Source organism: Stegostoma tigrinum, chromosome 7 (genome assembly GCF_030684315.1).
Source record: "Stegostoma tigrinum isolate sSteTig4 chromosome 7, sSteTig4.hap1, whole genome shotgun sequence".
In the NCBI taxonomy this organism is placed as follows: Eukaryota; Metazoa; Chordata; class Chondrichthyes; order Orectolobiformes; family Stegostomatidae; genus Stegostoma; species Stegostoma tigrinum.
The window spans coordinates 32,880,005-32,902,842 of NC_081360.1; the positions used below are offsets into that span (position 1 = coordinate 32,880,005).

Below are 22,838 nucleotides of genomic sequence, written 5' to 3' on the forward strand. Positions count from 1 at the left end.
CTGTCATACTTACATGAGGGACGACCTCTCCAAATTGGGGTTCCGGGAGGGCATCCGCAATTGGATCCGGCTGCTCTACACCAACATCAATTGAGGACTTTCAAAACAATTTTTCTCAGTGCTCAGCAGAAGTATATTCCAGTGATAAGGAAGAATTGCAGGAAAAGAGATAGTCAGCCATGGATTCTAAGGAAATAAAGGAAAGTATCAGATTGAAAAAAAAGCACATACAAAACAGCAAAGAGTAGAGGGAAATTTTTAAAGGCCAACAGAAAGTCACAAATAAAGTTATAAAGAAAAGCAAAATAGATTATGAGAGTAAACTAGCTCAGAATATAAAAACAGGCAGCAAAAAATTTCTATAAATATGTAAATCGTAAAAGAGGATGAGAAGGTCAATGTAATAACTGGGAATGAGGAAATAGCCTAGGCATTAAAAGTTATTTTGAGTCGGTCTTCACTGTGGAAGACACAAATAACATGCCAAAAACTGAGGGCAGGGAGGCTACAGCAGGTGAGGACCTAGAAACTATCATTCTCACTAAGGAGGCAATACTGGGCAAGCTAAAGGGGCAAAAGGTAGACCAGTCTCCTGGCCCTGATGAAATGCATCCCAGGGTACTAAAAGAGGTGATGGGGGAAATAGCAAATGCAGTAGCAATTATTTGCCAAAATTCACTGGACTCTGGGGTGATTCCCGCAGATTGAAAAGCAGCCAATGTGACGCCACTGTTTAAAAAAGGAAGTAGACAAAAAGCAGGTAACTATAGGCCAGTTAGCTTAACTTCGGTGTTGGGGAAAATGCACGAATCTATCATTAAGGAAGAAATAGCAAGACATCTGTATATAATTTGTCCCATCGGGAATACCCAGCATGGGTTCAAGAAGGGTAGGTCATGTTTAACTAATTTGGTGGAATTATTTGTGGAAATTATTTGCATGGAGGACAATGGGGAATCTGTGGATGTGGTAGAACATAGAACAATACAGCACTGTACAGGCCCTTCGGCCCACGATGTTGTGGTGAACTTTTACCCGAATCCTAAAGTCTATCTAACCTCCACCCTTACCTTACACTATCATCCATATGCCTATCTAATAGCTGCTTAAATGCCCCTATTGAAGCTGCCTCCACTACCATCTCTGGCAATGCATTCCATGCCCCTACCACTCTCTGAGTAAAGAACCTACCTCTGATGTCTCTCCTGTATCTACCTCCACTCACTTTAAAACTGTGCCCCCTCATAATAGCTACCTCCACCTGAGGAAAAGGTCTCTAGCTGTCTACTCTATCTATACCTCTGATCATTTAGTACACGTCTATCAAGTCACCTCTCATCCTTTGTTGTTCTGAAGAGAAAAGCCCTAGATCTGTCGACCATTCCTTGTAAGACCTTCCCTCCATTCCAGGCAACATCCTGGTAAATCTCCTCTGCACCTTTTCCAATGCCTCCACATCGTTCCTGTAATGAGATGACCAGACCTGAACACAATACTCCAGATGTGGCCGAACCAGGGTTTTGTATAGCTGGAGCATAACTTCATGGCTCTTGAACAAGATCCCTCCATTAATGAAAGCTAACACACCATACGCCCTCTTAACACTCTAACCACCTGGATGGCTGCTTTCAGGAAACAGTGGACATGAACCCCAAGATCCCTCTGTTCCTCTACACTGCCAATAATCTTTCCGTTAACCCTGAATTCTGCTTTCAAGTTTGTCCTTCCAAAATGAATTACCTCACACTTTTCAAGGTTAAACTCCATCTGCCACTTCTCAGCACAGCTCTGCATCCTTTCAATGTCCCCTTGTAACCTAGAACAGCCCTCAGCACTGTCCACAACGTGACCCACCTTTGTATCATCCGCAAACTTGCTAATCCACTCTTCTACTCCTTCATCTAAGTCATTTACAAAAATCACAAATAGAAGAGGACCCAGAACAAAAATTTGTGGTACACCGCCCGTAACTGGGCGCCGTGTTGAATATTTTCTGTCCACAACCACTCTTTGCCTTCTAAGGGTCAGCCAATTCTGAATGCAATCTGCCACATTTCCTCCTATCCCATGCCTCCTTACTTTCTGCATGAGCCTACCATGGGCAACCTTATCAAATCTCTTACTTAAATCCATGTGTACCACATCCACTTCTCTGTCTTCATCCACGTGTTTGGTCACCTGTTCAAAGAATTCAATAAGTTTTGTGAGGCATGATCTACTCCTCACAAATCCATGCTGCTGATCACAAATCAAACTGCGCTTATCCAAGTGATCATAAATCCCATCTCTCAGAGCCCTTTCCAATAACTTGCCCACCACTGATGTATGACTAACTAGCCTGTAATTTCTGGGGTGATCCCTATTCCCTTTTTGGAATAAGGGAATGACGTTTGCCTCTCTCCAATCTTCCGGTGCTATACCCGTGGACAGTGGGGACAAAAAGATCATCTCCAAAGGCCCTGCGATCTCTTCTCTTGCTTCCCATAGAATCCTTGGGTAAATCCCATCAGGTCTGAGGGACTTATCTATCTTCAACTTCCTCAAAACTCCTGGCACATCTTCCTTACTAACATAGACCTCCTCTAGCCTTCCAGCCTGTTTCACACTGTCCTCCTCTACAACCAGGTCCTTCTCAGTTGTGAATACCAAAGAAAAGTGTTCATTCAGGACCTCTCCTATCTCTGTAGGCCCCGTGCACAAATTCCCTTTACAATCCTTGATCGGCCCTACCCTTTCTCTGGTCATTCTCTCATTCCTCACGTATGTATAAAAAGCCTTGGAATTTTCCTTGATTCTATCTGCCAAGGTTTTCTCATGCCCCTTTATAGCTCTCCTAAGCTCTTTCTTCATTTCCTTCCTGGATAACTTGTGTCCCGCTAAAGCCTTTTCTGTTCCTTGTTTCCTAAACCTTACATAAGCATTCTGGATTTCCAGAAGGCAGTTGACAAGATGCCACACCAAAAGCTGCGACATAAGATAAAATTGCACGGTATTACAGGTAATATATTGGTATGGATAGAGGATTGGTTGACTAGTAGAAAACAAAAAGTAGGGGTAAATACGTATTTTTCTGGTTGGTGGTCAGTGGCTAGTGGTGTGCCTCAGGAATCGGTGTTGGGACTGCAACTGTTCATAATTTACATAGATAATTTGGAGTTGGGGACTAAGTTTGGTGCATCAAAATTTGCAGATGACACTAAAATGAGTGGTAGAGTAAAGTGTGCAGAAGACACTGAAAGTCTGCAAGGGGATCTAGATAGTATAGATCCCATCAGGCCTGGGGGACTTATCTATCTTCAACTTCCTCAAAACTCCCAGCACATCTTCCTTACTAACATTGACCTCCTCTAGCCTTCCAGCCTGCTTCACACTGTCCTCCTCTACAACTAGGTCCTTCTCAGTTGCGAATACCGAAGAAAAGTATTCAAAAGTATGGGATCTAGAATAACAGCAAAATGAACTATGTTTTAAATGGTTAAAAAATTGCAGCAAGCTGCTGTGCAGAGGGATTTGGATATCCTTGTGTATGAATCGCTGAAAGTAGGATTGTAGGTGCAGTAAGTAATTAAAAAGGCAAACAGAATTTTGTCTGCCATTGCTACAGGAATGGAGTTTAAAAACAGGGAGGCTGTGCTGCAGCTGTATAGGGTCCTGGTGAGGCCACCTGGAGTACTGTGTGCAGTTTTGGTCTCCTTACTTGAGAAGGGATATACTAGCACTGGAAGGTGTGCAGAGGAGATTCACTCTGTTGATTCCAGAGTTGTCAGGGTTGGATAATGAGGAGAGACTGAGTAGGCTGGGATTATATTCATTGGAATTCAGAAGAATGAGGGGAGATCTTATAGAAACTCATAAGATTATGAAGGGAATAGATAGGGTGGAGGCAGGGAAGTTGCTTCCACTAGTAAGTGAAACTAGGACTAGAGGGCATAGCCTCAAAATAAAGGGAAGCAGATGTAAGACTGATGTCAGGAGGAACTTCTTCACCTAAAGGGTTCCGAACTATGTGGTAAACGGAAAAGCCCTGGGAAAAATTGATGCACAGAGAGATCTGGGTGTTCAGGTCCATTGTACCCTGAAGGTGGCAATATAGGTCAATGGAGTGGTCACGAAGGCATACGGCATGCTTTCATTCATCGGACGGGGTATTGAGTACAAGAGTTGGCAGGTCACATTACAGTTATATACGACTTTGGTTCGACCACATTTGGAGTACTGTGTACAGTTCTGGTCGCCACATTACCAAAAGGATGTGGATACTTTGGAGAGGGTACAGAGGAGGTTCATCAGGATGTTGCCTGGTATGGAGGGTGTTAGCTATGAAGAGAGGTTGAGTAGATTAGGATTATTTACATTAGAAAGACAGAGGTTGAGGGGGAACCTGATTGAGGTCTACAAAATCATGAGGGGTATAGACAAGGTGGATAGCTTTTTCCCAGAGAGGGGGACTCAATTACTAGGGGTCACAATTTCAAGGTGAGAGGGGGAAAGTTTAAGGGAGATATGCATGGAAAGTTTTTTACGCAGAGGGTGGTGGGTGCCTGGAACATGTTGCCAGCGGAGGTGGTAGAAACAGGCACGATAGTGTCATTTAAGATGTATCTAGTCAGATACATGAATGGGCAGGGAGCAGAAGGATACAGATCCTTGGAAAATAGGTGACAGGTTTAGATAGAGGATTTGAATCAGCGCAGGCTTGGAGGGCCGATGGGCCTGTTCCTGTGCTGTAATTTTCTTTGGTGTAGAGCTGGATCAACACAGCAGGCCAAGCAGCATCAGAGGAGCACAAAAGCTGACGTTTCAGGCCTAGACCCTTCTTCAGAAATGACCTTTCTCAAAAAGCCCCCATTTCTGAAGAAGGGTTTAGGCTCGAAATGTCAGCTTTCCTGCTCCTCTGATGTTGCTTGGCCTGCTGTGTTCATCCAGCTCTACACCTTGTTATCTCAGTTTCTCTAGCATCTGCAGTTCCTACTATCTCTGTAGCTTGCTTTGTTCTTTGTTCTTCGTTCTTTGTTGTGGACCTGTGGAATTCCCTGTCCAATGAAGCAGTTAAAGCTACCGTGCTGAATGTTTTCAAGGCAAGGCTAGATAAATTTTTGAACGGTAAAGGAAATAAAGGTAATGGTGAGTGGGCAGGTAAATGGAGCTGAGTCTCAAATAGATCAGCCATGACCTTATTAAATGGCAGGGCAGGGTCGCAACACCAGATGGCCTACTCCTGCTGCTCGTTTTTGTGTTATGATGAAGGAGCTGAAGATGGTTGGACCTATGACACTATGCTGAGGAACTACTGCAGAGATGTCCTGCAAAGATGACTGATCTCCAACAACCACAGTGGACAGTTTGCCCCTGAAACCTATTGATTCCAGTTTTGGTAGCGCTCCTTGATGGCAGACTTGGTCAAATGCAGCCTTGATGTCAAGGGCTTTTTCGTCACCTCTGGATTTCAGCTCTTTTGTCTATGTTTGAACCAAGGCTGTAATGACTTCAGGAGCTGAATTGCCCTGGCAAATCCAAACTGGGTGTCACTGAGCAGCTTATTGCTGAGTGGAGATACTTGGTAACACTGCTGATGCCACCTTCTATCACTTCACTGATTTCCCTTTATTTACTCCTGAAACAACAAGAGCTAAGAAGAAAGATGTGCTCTGTACTAGGCTACTTCAAGCTACTCAGTCTGTTGCATGTGAGGTGTTATTGGCTTGTTTTCTGGTGAAGTTTATGGGCTGTCATGCTGAATTGCTGGAGCAATTTAGATATTTTTGCTGACTGCATAATAGCAGAAAATTATTTTGTGTATGTATGTGGACAGTAATTGCAATTTCAGATAAGCAGCACATTCAGAGTAGGCAGACAGACAAGTCTTTCAGAGGACGATCATGAATGAGGGCAAACCATGGAAACCACTAACTAGAAGTAGTCTTCCAGGATGTGTGATGATCTGGAAGTAGAGGTTCAGGAGGCTTTGCTTCATAGAGTTACTGATATAGTTGGGTTACGATGTCACAATAACATGCTCCCCAAGTCAGGGGAAGGATCGCCTCTCAATGATTGCAAAGATCACTCTCACTCCCTTTTTCTAAGTTTTAGGATCCTCCAGGTTGGAAGCTCATGACATTGAGAATATGCTGCAGTTTCCCATCCACAGAAGTATTGGAGAGGTGACAGGGGCTGACTGCATAGGCGATGAATATCATTTTCCCATTCCTGAGAAGGGCAGACTGGAATTAAATAACTAAGTGCATTCTCTGGGTTTGTGGACTTCTGGGACAACCTGCTGGGGCTGCGCACAAGTAACTCTTTGTCCACCATCACAACAACCAGAAGCGATCACTCTCAATGTACAGCTAATGTGCAAGGGTTTCCAAGTTTGTGATTCCTCCTCAATCTTGCAATTGTCAGAGCCTACCATCACCTTTTAGAATGCAGAGCTCACTTCAGGAGGAGAAAGAAGAAGAAGATGAGGAGGAAAATGCTCAGAATGGACTAAATGAGGGGCATTGAAGGGGAATACTATAATAAACATAGTAATAGTCTTGAGACAAGACAGTTTATTAACTTATTACATGGAATACGTAATTTGTTTGGAGTGGTGGGAAAGATTGGTGTGGATTTGCAAAATAACACTTTCCAAAATTTTTGGGAGGCAGGGAAGTTTGAAGGTTGAGGCAGAAACTTGCAAGGACTAAAGAGTTAACAATGTAACAATGGGTTTGTTTGGGAAGGAATAGTGTCCAGGGCAAAAAAAAACATCCTGAGGAATAACTGAGATGGGGGAACATTGATGTTTTAGTTGAAATAAGGGCATCAAATACGTTAATTGAAATCAATGGTTTCAAAAGTGTTGTGATTTAAAATCAAACCTTTTACAATTCTTTGGATAAAGTATTATCTGTATTATCCTTGTACCTTCCAATATTTTTCAATTTTCATGCTCTTTTTCAGGAGCCACACCATCAGATATTTCCTGGTCAATGGGCTGAGAATCTTAGAAGCTTCCAGAAGATGCTCATAATTCGCTGCCTGAGGCCTGACAAGGTTTGAATGTCAATTTTCTTTGCAGGTTAAACCAAGAAGTCTACAGCTTATTAGTGGAAACTTTTAGTCTTGAAATTACTTAGAAGACATAAAAATGAGAATTAGGATAGACTTTAAATACGATAGACAGAGTTATCAACAAATATTTTTAGGAAAAGGCAAAATAACTTCATTTTTATAAATAGGATCTTTGAATTTATTATTGATGGAAACGTATTAGTAGATGAACATTTGCTAACTTTCATATGTTTTTGAAAAAATAATTCTACAATAAGTTCATTTTGTGTATATGGTGAAGTGACCCTTTCTATCAAGTCCATTTTACCCACTGGCAGAATGTTCCCATTTTTTGTAAAAGTGATAAATGAAATTCATCAGTCCACCATAGCTCTCAGTGATTTTTGTGTCTCAACCTTCTGCTCTTCACCTCATTAATTATGCTACCAGGCTGTTGAATACCTTTCTTTGGGGAGGTGCATGGCTGGAGACCTGGAAATGTTTGCCACTACAACAACATTAACCCGTCTTTGATGCCATATTTAAAGACCTGCTGCATACCTGTTCAGTCACGGCAAGCCAAGAACTGCCAATCATTGCTGGGCTTAAGCCTCAACATTCGACTTATAGCTCAGAGGAAAAGAACGTTCAGTCTCTGATTTGCATAAGTGGACTTGGGCGTTTTGGTGGACTTTTCCTACAGGCTGCCACTGGACCTGGCCAGGACCTGGATGACAGGTGAAATTGTGAGACTAGCCAAGAGAAAAAAGGAAGCATACATGAGGTCTAGGCGACTGAAGACAGAAGAAGCTTTGCAAGAATATCGGGAATGTAGAGCGAATCTGAAACGAGGCATTAAGAGGGCTAAGTGAGGACATGAGATATTGCTGGCAAACATGGTTAAGGAAAATCCCAAAGCCTTTTATTCATATATAAAGATGAAGAGGGTAACTAGAGAAAGGATAGGCCCACTTAAGGACAAAGAAGGAAAGTTATGCGCTGAGTCAGAGAAAATGGGTGACATTCTTAATGAGTACTTTGCATCGGTATTCACCAAGGAGAGGGACATGATGGATGTCGAGGTTAGGGATAGATGTTTGCTTAATCTAGGTCAAGTTGACATAAGGAAGGAGGAAGTGTTAGGTATCCTAAAGGACATTAAGGTGGACAAGTCCCCAGGTCCGGATGGGATCTATCCCAGGTTACTGAGGGAAGCGAGAGAGGAAATAGCCGGGGCCCTAACAGATATCTTTGCAATGTCTTTAGACTTGGGTGAGGTCCCAGAGGACTGGAGACTTGCTAATGTTGTCCCCTTGTTTAAAAAGGGAAGCAAGGATAATCCAGGTAATTATCGACTGGTGAGCCTGATGTCAGTGGTAGGGAAGCTACTGGAGAAGATACTGAGGGATAGGATCTATTCCCATTTGGAAGAAAATGGGCTTATCAGTGATAGGCAACATGGTTTTGTACAGGGAAGGTCATGTCTTACCAACTTAATAGAATTCTTTGAGGACGTGACAAAGTTGATTGATGAAGGAAAGTCTATAGATGTCATATACATGGACTTCAGTAAGGCGTTTGATAAGGTTCCCCATGGCAGGCTGATGGAGAAAGTGAAGTCACATGGGGTCCAGGGTGTGCTAGCTGGATGGATAAAAAACTGGCTGGGCAACAGGAAACAGAGGGCAGTAGTAGAAGGGAGTTTCTCAAATTGGAGACCTGTAACCAGTGGTGTTCCACAGGGATCTGTGCTGGGACCACTATTGTTTGTGATATATGTAAATGATCTGGAGGAAGGTGTAGGTGGTCTGATCAGCAAGTTTACTGATGACACTAAGGTTGTTGGAGTAGCTGATAGTGAAGGAGACTGTCAGAAATTACAGCAGAATATAGATAGACTGGAGAGTTGGGTAGATAAATGGCAGCTGGAGTTCAATCCGTGCAAATGCGAGGTGATGCATTTTGGAAGATCAAATTCAAGGGCGAACTATACAGTAAATGGAAAAGTCCTAGGGAAAATTGATGAACAGAGAGATCTGCGTGTTCAGGTCCATTGTTCTCTGAAGGTGACAACGCAGGTCAATAGGGTGGTCAAGAAGGCATATGGCATGCTTTCCTTCATTGGACGGGGTATTGAGTACAAGAGTTGGCAGGTCATGTTGCAGTTGTACAGGACTTTGGTTTGGCCACATTTGGAGTACTGTGTACAGTTCTGGTCGCCACATTACCAAAAGGATGTGGATGCTTTGGAGAGGGTGCAGAGGAGGTTCACCAGGATGTTGCCTGGTATGGAGGGTGCTAGCTATGAAGAGAGGTTGAATAGATTAGGATTATTTTCATTAGAAAGATGGAGATTGAGGGGGGACCTGATTGAGGTCTACAAAATCATGAGGGGTATGGACAGGGTGGATAGCAAAAAGCTTTTTCCCAGAGTGGGGGACTCAATTATGAGGGGTCATGAGTTCAAAGTGAGAGGAGGAAAGTTTAAGGGAGATATGCGTGGAAAGTTCTTTACACAGAGGGTGGTGGGTGCCTGGAACGCATTGCCAGCGGAGGTGGTAGACGCAGACATGTTAGCGTCTTTTAAGATATATTTGGACAGGTACATGGATGGGCAGGGAGCAAATGGACACAGACCGTTAGAAAATAGATGACAGGTTAGACAGAGGATCTTGATCGGCGCAGGCTTGGAGGGCCGAAGGGCCTGTTCCTGTGCTGTAGGTTTCTTTGTTTCTTTGTTCCAGAAATTTCCCTTTACCCTTTATCATTTCCTTTTCTTTACTGTTCCTGTGACTCTCAGGCCCTTTCCGCAAACACTGCCCCCCTCCCCCCCACCTAACTATTAATGTCTGCACTTAACCCCCAGAGGCCATGACCCTTGTTGGCCAGAGTTTCTGTGACCTATTTGATATACTTGTCATCTCCAACTTCCAGAATTCCCAGTCTCCTCCCATTTCACCCTACCATCTATAATTTCCCCAGACCCATTACTGTTACTTCAGCAATTCTACACAATGATGTCTGTCAGTTGACTTGAGTTGCTGACTTTCTGCAGGGCAACATAGATTACCCTGTAAGACCTCAGCGCCATTATTACCCAAACCCCCAGGACTGACCATGGTCCACCCTAGATTGATTTGGCAGAATATGTCCATTTGTCCTACAGAGGAAGCATTGACAAGGCTGCCTCCACCCTCAATCAGCCAGATAGTGACACCATGGTAGAAACATTGCCAACAGTGCATGTGGGACCACATTCTGCTGAGCACAGTACCATGAGCCGATCAAGGAAGAAATGCTGCAGGCCATTGCCACGTGGAGGATTACTGGAGATCAGGCACCTTCTCAGCACCAGGCCCTTGACCCTGTAGTGGCAAATAACACGCACAGAGAGGAGCAAGCTCAGAGACATGCGTGTGGGATGCATTCTCTATCATTGCCTGGAGCTTCTTCAGTCCAGCAAATCCTGTGACTGTCTGGGTCCTCCTTGGACCGTTTGACTGCCATCGATAGCCAGATCCGGCATCCTGAAGGCCCACTAGAGAAAAGCATAAATCTGTACTCGTTGACCCACAGGGTTGACGGCATGGTAATAGGGGGATGGAGAACCTGGAACAACTCTCAATTACCCTATCCCCTCAAGGAGGTGGGGCAATGCCAAGAGGCATTTAGCTAAAGGAGGAAAGCATGCAGCGCCCTCAGATTTCACTCTGAAAACTTCACAGGTATCCAGGCCATCCACCACCAAGCTGCCTGCCACCCTCCCATCTTTTGGATGTTCAAGCCAAGGAGGATCAATTTGACTCTCACAAGAAGACCCTTGGTGCGTCTGACCAATCCAGACATAAGCAACCCCCAGATCACTAGATAAACTTCTGGGGCCAACAAGTTCCGATCCAAAGCATACTTTTTCCACTTTTGCTCCAGAACCAGTGACTAAACTGTTTTATAAATTTATATGTTTTAACAGTAAATCGGTTGCTAATCTGTGTAGACCCAAAGGCATTGTTGTATTGAGATAACATGGTGTGAAGCTGGATGAACACAGCAGGCCAACTAACATCAGAGGAGCAGGAAAGCTTGACGTTTTGGGTTGGGACCCTTCTTCAGAAATGGGGAAGGGGAAGGGGATTCTGAAATAAATAGGAAGACAGCAGGAGACGGATAGAAGATGGATAGAGGAGAAGATAGGGTGAGAGGAGACAGACAGGTCAAATAGGCAGGGTTAGAGCCAGTGAAGGTGAAAGTAGGTCGGGAGTTGGGGGGGAATAGGGCAGTCCAGGGAGAATGGACACGTTTGGGGTGGGGGGGCGGGGGTGCGGGATGAGGTTAGTGGGTCGGGAATTGGGGTGGGGCTTGAGGTGGGAGGAATGGTTAGGGAGGCAGTGACTAGCTGGGCTGGTTTTGGCTAGTGGTTGGGGAAGGGGAGATTTTGAAGCTTGTGAAGCATTGTTATACTATTGGGCATCATTTTGTGGTGACTGCCAAGGTTCCATGAATGACCATGATGTGAAAGCAAGACAAACAATGGCATTGGGTCACCCTGATACAACTGGCCCCTGTAGTCTCTGTCCAAATGTGTCGCTGTCAGTGAGTAGTCCAACCGTGTCTGTGGCAGGGAGTTGCAACGCTTTAGGGTGGTCATGGTGTGAAGACTCTGCTGCTCTGTGTCCTGTACAGTGCATGGACAATGTTCTTTCCCTTTAGAAGTCCTAACATTGGGTGTTGCAGCACCTCCCTCATAAGTTGAATCACTGAACCCAACCTGGCCGAGTGTGCATGTTGCCATTTTTGTTTCCCCATTGTGCACTTTTCAGTTTCCAGCACAATGAAAAGTGACAGTGATCACTCCTCAGCCAATGGCTTCCAGCTTCCAACTCAATATGACAGTGAGCCCCAAACATCAGCATCCACTTCCTAGTAACCAATTGAGTGAATGCTTCAGCAAGTCCCCTTTCAGCCCATTAATTTGCACCTGTACCTGTCCATCTTTCTAACCCAACCCTTGATATAGGAGTTCATAGGACACAGGATCATTCACTGCACATAACCACCTACCCACCCCATTCCCAAAATGTTCTTGAGTGGGTGACATTGCCCTTCCACATTAGCCATTCTCAGCCACTTGGTAGATATTCTTGCCCCCCCCCCCGCTTCACAATTGTAATTCTCCCTTTCCCAGGACCTGCAGTCCCCAGTCCCAAAGACACACATCATGAGCCCTGGATGATTAGTGCCCAGACCCCTGACTTGTGGCTGCTCATCTCCCTGAATGCATTAGCTGGAGCTACAGGACTGACCATGACCCACTCCTTGGACTGCAGAGGCATGGACACCCTGAGCAGAATCACCCCAATTGGGCAGCTGTCCATGGCCCATCCCCTGGACTGCTAAGGGCGGCTGCCCGTGACTTATTGTATTGGAACCCCTGATTGTTGGGTGCCTCCATGGACTTCAGTAAGGGCTGATTCTCTATGACTTTGAGGCATGGCAGCCTGCTATACATGTAGTATGTTTCCCTTGTAAGCTGCTGGCACACAGAAGCATATAAGAGATTAATGGTCCCCCCCATTTGACTGAAGACTGCTGTGCTGTAAGACTAGCTATCTGGTTATGTGACAATGCTAATTGGCTTGGCAGGGCAAGGCAAGACAGGGATGCTGCAGCTTACTAATAGGCACTAAATAAGTGAGCAGCCCTGAGATGCGGCCTTGTCCGATCAGTGAGTTGGGTCCTTGTCCCTGCATACACAATATCCTTGTGCAGCCTTTGAAAGTTAGTTTCTGGAGCTTCCTGCAATGCAAACCCATGCTTCCAGAGCTACTGCCAGTGTATTGGAGATAGCAAGAAATGTAGATGCTGGCATCAGAGTTAATACAGTGTGGAACTGGAGAACACAGCATGTCAGAAAGCAACAGAGCCTTCATCAGGGTCCAGGCCCAAAATGTCTACTCTCCTGCTCCTCTGCTGCCTGACCTCCTGTGCTCCTCCAGCTCCATAGTGTATTGGAGAGGTGCCCTGATAGTCATCAGGAGCTGGTTATGGCAGTGTCTGGGTTATGGTTGGATGTGGTTGGTGCTTGTAGATTGTGCCCTGAGCTGCTGTTTATTCATATGTGACATGAATGGCAATGGTAGCAAGTGGTGAGCTGAATGTGCCAGCTACCCACACTTGTTTCCATGTTTAGTTTTCTTGACATCAAGCTTGCTTAGTAAGCCAGAAAGCTGACTAATAATGGGGTGAGACCACAAGCAAAATTTTAACGAGCAATAATTTCCCTTAATCAGCAACTCCCTCCTGCCATGCTGCTTGGGAGAAGCACAAAAGGTGGAGTATGATTCTCCTGACTTTAACATGGGCCTTGGTGGACTTCTTATTTAATTCTGCCACATGTTTTGTCATTGCTCACGCAATTCTAACTCCTATAATCTGCCTAATGATTCTAGTATCTATAGAAATGTGATTTCATCTTGATCAGTAGCAAGTTTAACACAATCTGAAACCACGACAGTTATTATAAATCAGTACAACTATGCATCTATCAAAATAGAGATCCAGATTAAATGATAGATTACGTATTAGATTATCACAACATCAGTGTATCACTCACCTCTGTCTGGAACTTGCAACTATCATTCTTCCAAAAGTTTTTTCAGCAGGTATTGTATTTTCCCTGTACACCAAATGTTATAGCCCTGGTGGTTATATTGTTTTGTGTTCCATATACTACAATATGCCAGTAACCATTCTATGATAAATGTGGGGGTGCCTTAAGAATGACTGTATCTGAATTAATTAATACAGCACTTGAATGCATTATCTATTTTTGGATGCTAACTTCTGATTCAAATTGATTAGAATGTATGATGTACAAACTGTTCCCAGAAACATTGCAGAGAATTCCAAGGGTCCAAGATGCACTCTAAATGTTTTAAGAATACCACCAAATTGCATATTAAACATGAAGCATTTCAGAACCACCTTCCTTCTCGACACTGTTCTTCTAATTCTTAAATTCTGGCTTTGTGTATAAAGCCCCAAAAAGAGAGATGACTGATGTTACAACCGCAATTTAGTAAAAATGCTTTTGTTAAAATTTAGACAAGTCTAAGTTTGTTTATTTCTTCATGTTATTCTACTTGTGAATATATAAGCTATCTGAAATTGTCACTGCATCACTAATTAAAGCTAACACTCATGTCTGAGCATAATGGAGTATGATTTATTGCATGATTGATTAGTAGTAACATTTTATTTGACATTATTAGTTCATATCTTAAAAAAATCAACTCCTCCTCTTCAGTTTATTCCAATGACTCAGGAATATGTAACAGCTAAACTTGGCCGACAATTCATTGAACCTCCTCCATTTGATCTGGGCAGTGCTTTTGGTGACAGTCATTGCATTGCGCCACTTATCTTCATTCTTTCGCCTGGTGCTGACCCAATGGCTGCCCTTCTCAAGTTTGCTGAAGATCAGGTATGTCTTAAACTAACCACTATTTTGTTGATTAAAGACCAATTGGAATGTGTTGAATCTACCCATGCTGTTTCAGGAAATGCACCTCCTACTACTCCTGCTGCAAAGCCTTGACACAGTAAATATTAGAGCACTGACATGCCGGTACAATTTTATTGTGGAATAAAGCTCAAAGCTGGTGCTATCAAGCAAGCAAAAGCAAAATGAGCCTGGTCCTTAAAATTGGAAGGATCATCCATCAAATGAACTCTGATCAAATCTTACCAATGTATTTACCTTGACTACCCAAATAGTGAAAACATTGCACATTTTGGATGCACTTCAAGTGTGGTTCAAATACTGTAGGTTATTGTTAAACATCATTTATTGTTCAGTGCATTGAGTATAGGAGTTGGAAGGTCATGTTGTATTGTACAGGACATTGGTTAGGCTGCTTTTGGAATACTGCATTCAGTTCTGGTCTACCTGGTACAGGAAGGATGCTGTGAAACTTGAAATAGTTCATAAAAGATTTACGAGGATATTGCCAGGTTTGGAGGGTTTGAGCTAAAGGGAGAGGCTGAATAGCCTGGAGCTATTTTCCCTGGAGCTTGGGAGGCTGAGGAGTGATCTTATGGAAGTTTATAAAATCGTAAGGGACATGGATAGGGTAAATGGCCAAGGTCTTTTCCCTGGCGTGGGGGAGTCCAAAACTAGAAACCTTAGATTTAAAGTGAGAGGGGAAACATTTAAAAGGGACCCAAGGGGCCACTTTTTGATGCAGAGGGTGGTGTGTGAATGGAATGAGCTGCCAGAGGAAGTGGTGGAGACTGATACAATTACAAAATTTAAAAGATGGGTATACGAATAGGAAGGGTTTAGAAGAATATGGGCCAAATACTGGCAAATGGGAGTAGATTTATTTAGGATATCTGGTCGGCATGGACGAAGTGTGTGTTTCTGTGCTGTACATCTCTATTACTCTATGTAATTGAGACAGCTCACTGATTTTAGCCCTCTACCTTTCTGATGCCAGGTAATGATAAAACTTGTCAGTTGATGGGTGAGGTGAACTAAACAGCCTACAGAAATCAATTTTGATCCATATTTTTGTTCTGTGCTTTATCCTGAGAGTTCACCTTCACCAAATAACACCTATTCTCTCCAGGATTCAGTGTTCGCGCACCCTAAGAACTGCATTTAAAATTCCTATTCTCACTTTCAACTCTTTTCTATGGCAATGATCCACCCTACCTTAGTGGTTTCCTTTAACCTTCAGGCCTCTATATACCACTCTTGTTTCAATATGAGATTTATTCTTATGTCTAACCTCTCATTTTTCATTCATGGTGCTCCTGCCTTTTGATCAAGTACTCTGCCAACTTTCCTTTGCCTTCCCACAGTGCGCTTTCAAAGCCTCCTTAAGGCTCCTGTTGAAAAGGCATGGTGCAATGACTTGCACTTGGACATTCACACCTAAATCATCTGATTTACATTATGGAGTTACTGATGGAGGCTGGTGTTAAGTAAGTGCAGTATTAGATATTGAATGCCAACTAACTTAGATTGAACATTTACTGTGGATAGTTGATACCTGAACTTGCATTTTACCAGTGATTATACCAGCATTACTTGTTGTTACCCTCACAACTTGGGGTGAGGTAAGAAAATCAATGTAACAAAATGTTTGTGGGTAACGTATAAATAACTTTTTCTGAAAAACTTCGCTATCTCTATACTGAATGGTTCACTACAAGACAAAAAAATTTGTTCATTTGGCATTATGCCGCTTCTGTTGTGTTTTAAAATGGAAATAATAGCCAGAATTTTCAGCACTTAGTAATAATGCTCAGTAAATGATAGGATTAGGACATTCCAACCCCACCTGTATCAAAGGTGCATCCTAAAGCGTAATCTTACAGGATTTAACAGGCCATATCCAAAATTGCCCTCCAAATCACGGACAGCAGAAACACAGAGGAGAGCCAATTAGAGCACTTCAAAGTATGCCACCATCGTATGTCAGACAGATGAAGTGAGAGAAAGCCAGTTGCAAGACAATGGTCTGTACCTATCAGTTGAAATAGTTTGCAAACTCTATGGACAGAACTGTCTGGGACATCAATCCATTTTAAGGAGAAGTGCCTTCAGATGAATTCATTGGAAGTGCCTTTTGAAGCTTTCTGTGTCTCCTTGCATGGATATGCAAAATCATATAATGGAGCTCTGATGTTATGCTGAGACTATGTTTCTGAGTCCTAACACATGCCCACATGCCTTCTGTAAATTTTATTGTCGTACATAATTAAACACTAATTGACCTTTTTAAGTGCATTGCTTCATAGCTCATTGCAGATGTCCAGGTAGCAGTACGACTCACAAAGTACCTCCAGGAAAATCTCCTGAAGTTGGCAACGTGGGGAGACAATGTGATGTGCTTCAAACCCCTGTCGTATCTCCAAGCCACCTACATGGTGTGAGATGATTCTGGTCTTTATTTGCAATAATGTGAAATGCTAATTGATATCTTTTTATCTGTACAGGGATTTGGAGGATCCAAGCTGAGCTCTCTGTCCCTTGGGCAGGGTCAAGGGCCAATAGCCATGAATATGATTGAGAAAGCTGTGAAGCAAGGGTCTTGGGTAGTATTACAAAACTGCCACCTGGCAACATCATGGATGCCGACGTTAGAAAGAGTCTGTGCGGTGAGAATTTGTGCTTGGTTTATTATGAAATGCTTAAAAACAGAAGGAGCTTTTCAACTTGACACTCTTCACTCTCTCAACCTAAGCTCTTTTGATGTAGATGGGGGCTTGTTCTTCTCCTTTCCTTCTGAAGTCGACGATGAGTTCCTTAGTTTTGCTGACATTGAGAGACAGATTATTTTCATTGAGTGGGGCACTTCAGTGTCCACCGCCAAGAGTGGCTTGGCAGCAGTACTACTGATCAAGTCCTAGAGGACATGGCTGCTCAACTCGGTCTGTGGCAGGTGGTGACGGACCAACAAGAGGGAAAAACATGCTTGACCTCATCCTCACCAATCTGTAAGCTGCAGATTCACCCGCCCCTGACCGTATTGGCTAGAGCGGCCACAGCATAGACCTCATTGAGAATATCCTCTATCGTGTTATGTGGCACTGTCACCTTGCTAAATGGTACAGACTTCGAACAGATCTAGCAACTCAAGACAGGGCAAGCATTATACACTGTGGGCCGTCAACAGGAGCAGGATTGTACTCCAGCACAATCTGTAACCTCATGGCCCGGCATCTCCCCCACTCAACCATTACCACAAAGCCAGGGGATCAGCCCTGGCTTAATGGAGAGTGCAGGAGGGCATGCCAGGAGCAGCACCAGGCATACCTAAAAATGAGGTGCCCCCCTGGTGGAGCCACCAAACAGGACTACTTGCTTGCCAAACAGCATAAGCAGCAAGCGATAGACTGAACTAAGTGATCCCATAACCAGTGGATCAGATCTAAGCTCTGCAGTCTACTATATCCAGTCACGAATGGTAGTGGACAATTAAACAACTCAATGGAGGAAGAGGATCCACACATATCCCTATCCTCAATGATGGAAGAGCCCAGCATATCAGTACAAAAAGTAAGGCTGAAGCATTCACAGTAACCATCAGCCAGAAATGCTGAGTGGATAATTCATCTCAACATCTTCCAGTTGTCCCCAGTGTTCAGCCAATTCAATTCACTCCACCAGATATCCAAAAATGGTTGGAGACACTAGATACTGTAAACTCTATGGGCCCTGACAACATTCTGGCATTAGTACTGAAGACTTGTGTTCCAAAACTTGCCACTCCCCTAGCCAAGCTGTTACAGTACAGATATACCACTGGCATCTACTTGATACTGTGGAAAATTGCCCAAGTATGCCCTGTACACAAAACGCAGGACACTTCCAATCCATCCAATCACCGCCCCGTCAGACTATTCTTGATCATCAATAAAGTGATGGAAGATGACATCAACAATTCTATCAAGCAGCACCTGCTCAGAAATAAGCTGCTCAGCGACACCCAGTTTGGGTTCCACCATGGCCATTCAACTCCTGATCTCATTGCAGCCTTGGATCAAACATGGACAAAAGAGCTGAATTCTAGAGGTGAATTGAAAGTTACACTCCTTGACGTCAAGGCTATATTCCAACTGAGTGTGGTGTTAAGGAGCCCTAGCAAAACTGGAATCAATGGGTATCAGGGGTCAAACTGTCCACTGGTTGAGTCATACCTGGCACAAAAGAAGATGCTTGTGGTTGTTGGAGATCAGTCATCTCAGGTGCAGGAGTTCATCAGGGCAGTGTCCTTGGCCCAACCGTCTTCAACTGCTTTATCAATGACCTTTCCCACCATCATAAAGTCAGAAGTGGGGATGTTCGCTGATGATTGCACAGTCGGTCAGCACCATTTGTGACTATTCAGACACTGAAGCAGCCCATGTTCAAATGCAACAAGATCTGGCCAATATCCAGGCTCGGGCTGACAAATGTCAGGCTATGACCATCACCAATAAGAAACAATCTAATCACTGCACCTTGACATTCAATGGTGTTACATCACTGAATCCCCCACTATCAACATCCTGGTAGTTATCATTGACCAGAAACACAACTGGACTTGTCACATTAATATCGTGCCAACAAGAGTGGGTCAGAGGCTAGGAATATTGCGATGAATAGCTCACCTCATGACTCCCCAAAGTCTGTCCACCAACTACAAGGCACAAGGCAGAAGTGTGATGGAATACTCCCCATTTGCTTATAAGAATGCAGCCCCAACAATACTCAAGTTTGACACCATCCAGGAAAAGCATCCCGCTTGATTGGCAGTATATCCACAAGCATCCATGCCCTCCGCCACCGATGCTCAGTAGCAGTCATGTGTACCACCTACAAGACATTCTGTAGAAATTCACCAAAGTTCCTTAGACAGCACCTCCCAAATCCACGACCACTTCCAAATAGAAGGACAAAGGCAGAAGATACATGGGAACACCATCACCTTCAAGTTACCCTCCAAGCTGCTCACTACCCTGTTTGAAAATATATCTCTGTTCCTTCACTGTTGCTGGACCAAAATTTTGGAATTCCCTCTTGAATGGCATTGTTGGTCAAGCCACAGCAGGTGGATTGCAGAGGTTCAAGATAACAGCTCACAACCACCTTCTCAAGGACAACTAGGGATGGGCAATAAATGCTGGCCAGCCAGTGATGCTCACATCCCACAAATGAATAAAAAAAACTTTTTGCATGTAAAAGTTGTACCTGGCATCTCTACAAATAACTCTGAATTAATATTAAATGGGTTTGTTAACATCTGAATTTCAGCCCTACTATATTGATGTGAATTCTTGCGTCTCTAATCTTTTCATAGTACCTTTTGAATGAGGTTACCAATTGAGGGAAATTTGGGCAGATCTGAGGTGTGGCTTTTATGAATGAAATTAACTTCATTTCCATTTCTTATAATTATCAAAGTAAGATGCGTTTTAGCCATCAATTTGTTTTGAGCTTGAATTGAAGTCTCATGATGAGTGGGCATTGTTTTCACTTACTGTGGAAAGCGTTTCCAACTGTAACAGTTTTTGATTTTGTCTTGATGAACAGCAATCTATAACTCCAGGACATGTCGCAAAAACTCTATCCCAATACTTGCATAAAATTTACAACAGAGTACTTTTATCTTCTGATAGAGTAATACCTACCAATTGTTTCATATTTTGTTGGTATACAACTAATATTTCCCATGTCTACCTTGTGGATTTATATTTGATAGTCCATACTATATCAATATCTTTGGAACAATGCCAAAGTGAACGTATGTCTTTGAGAATAAGGCTGGGGAAAAAATAGCAAGGAACCTGGGGAGCTGAATAAATCAATCCTATAGTATAACTTAGGGACAGAAGTGGGTCATTCAGCCCCGTGAGCCTGTTCCGCCATTCAGTGAGATCGTGGCTGATCTGTGGCTTAACTCATATACCTGCATTTGGCTCATATCCATTAATACCTTTGCTTAACAAAAATTTATTGATCACACAGTTAAAATTAAAAACTGATTTAGTATCAACTGCTATTTGTGAAAGAGTGAGACAAACATTTGCCATTCTTTGTACATAAAAGTGCTTCCTAACATCGCTCCTGAGTGGTCTGGCCCTAATTTTTAGACTATTCCCCTAATTCTATAATCTCCAACCAGTGGGAATAGTTTATCTATGTCTACCTTCCTGTTAATACCCTGAAGACTTTGATCAGATATCCCCTTAACTTTCCAAATTCTCGAGAAAATGGGCCTAATTAGAGTCATAATTGTTTAGCAGGGCGACAGACCCTTTGGTCCAACTCATTCATGCTGAACATATATCCTAGATTAATCTAGTCCCATTTGCCAGTATTGGCCCATATTCCTCTAAACCCTTCCTATTCATATATCCATCCAGGTGCCTTTTAAATATTGTAATTCTACCAGCCTCCACCACTTCCTCTGGCAGCCCATTCCATACACGCAAATACATCTGCTTGAAAAAGTTGGACTTTAGATTCCTTTTAAATCTTTCTCCTATCACCTTAAACCCTTGCCCTCTAGTTTTGGACTCCCCCACTCCGGGGAAAGGACCTTGGCCATTAACCCTATCCATGTCCCTCGTAATTTTATAATCTCCTTTAAGGTCATTCCTCCGCCTTCCATGCTCCAGGGAAAATAGCTCCAGCCTATTCAGCCTCTCCCTTTAACTCAGACCCTCCAACCTGGCATCATCCTTGTAAATCATTTTTGTACCCTTTCAAGTTTCACAGCATCCATCTTATAGCAGGGAGACCAGGATTGAACGCATTATTCCAAAAGTGGCCTAACCAACAGTTTGCAACGTAGGTCAGGAGGAATGGGATACAGGGGACCTTGGCTGTCTGGATACAGAATTGGCAGGCCAACAGAAGACAGCGAGTGGTAGTAGAAGGAAAATATTCTGCCTGGAAGTCAGTGGTGAGTGGCGTTCCACAGGGCTCTGTCCTTGGGCCTCTACTGTTTGTAATTTTTATTAATGACTTGGATGAGGGGATTGAAGGATGGGTCAGCAAGTTTGCAGACGACACGAAGGTTGGAGGTGTCGTTGACAGTATAGAGGGCTGTTGTAGGCTGCAGCAGGACATTGACAGGATGCAGAGATGAGCTGAGAGGTGGCAGATGGAGTTCAACCTGGATAAATGCGAGGTGATGCATTTTGGAAGGTCAAATTTGAAAGCTGAGTACAGGATTAAGGATAGGATTCTTGGCAGTGTGGAGGAACAGAGTGATCTTGGTGTGCAGATACATAGATCCCTTAAAATGGCCACCCAAGTGGACAGGGTTGTTACGAAAGCATATGATGTTTTGGCTTTCATTAACAGGGGGATTGAGTTTTAGAGTCGTGAGATCTTGTTGCAGCTCTATAAAACTTTGGTTAGACCGCACTTGGAATACTGCGTCCAGTTCTGGTTGCCCTATTATCGGAAAGATGTGGATGCTTTGGAGAGGGTTCAGAGGAGGTTTACCAGGATGCTGCCTGGACTGGAGGGCTTATCTTATGAAGAGAGGTTGACTGAGCCTGGACTTTTTTCATTGGAGAAAAGGAGGAGAAGAGGGGACCTAATTGAGGTGTACAAGATAATGAGAGGTATAGATAGAGTTGATAGCCAGAGACTATTTCCCAGGGCAGAAAAAGCTAACACAAGGGGTCATAGTTTTAAACTGGTTGGAGGAAAGTATAGAGGGGATGTCAGAGGCGGGTTCTTTACACAGAGAGTTGTGAGAGCATGGAATGCGTTGCCAGCAGTAGTTGTGGAAGCAAGGTCATTGGGGACACTTAAGAGACTGCTGGACATGCATATGGTCACAGAAATTTGAGGGTGCATACATGAGGATCAATGGTCGGCACAACATCATGGGCTGAAGGGCCTGTTCTGTGCTGTACTGTTCTATGTTCTATGACGTCCCAACTCCTATACTCGCTGCACTAACTAATAAAGGCAAGCACACCAAACGCCTTCTTCACTATTCTGACTACCTGCAACTCCACTTTCAAGAAACGGTGAATCTGTACAGTGAGGTCTCTTTATAAAGTAACACTCCCCAGGACCTTACCATTAAGAGTATACATCCTGCCTTGATTGGCCTTTCCAAAATGCAGCACCTCACATCTATCTAAATTAAACTCCATCTGCCCATTGGCCCATCTGATCACGGCCCCATTGTGCCTTTATTGCGATACCACTAAGTCAGCTGCAAACTTACTAACCATACCTCCTACTTTCACATAAAAATCATTTGTATAAATGACAAAAAGCAGTGGTC

The 22,838-nt window shown here is 43.5% G+C and overlaps 1 protein-coding gene across 1 annotated transcript in view; it reads left to right on the forward strand.

The window, feature by feature from the left end:
* Positions 1-22,838, forward strand: part of dnah7 (dynein, axonemal, heavy chain 7) — a 304,986-nt gene that overhangs the window by 227,989 nt on the left and 54,159 nt on the right. Inside the window, exons 53-55 of the mRNA XM_059647155.1 lie at positions 6,946-7,038; positions 14,339-14,515; positions 17,038-17,199. Of these exons, the coding sequence (XP_059503138.1) occupies positions 6,946-7,038; positions 14,339-14,515; positions 17,038-17,199 (432 nt within the window). The remainder of the gene's footprint in view (positions 1-6,945; positions 7,039-14,338; positions 14,516-17,037; positions 17,200-22,838) is intronic.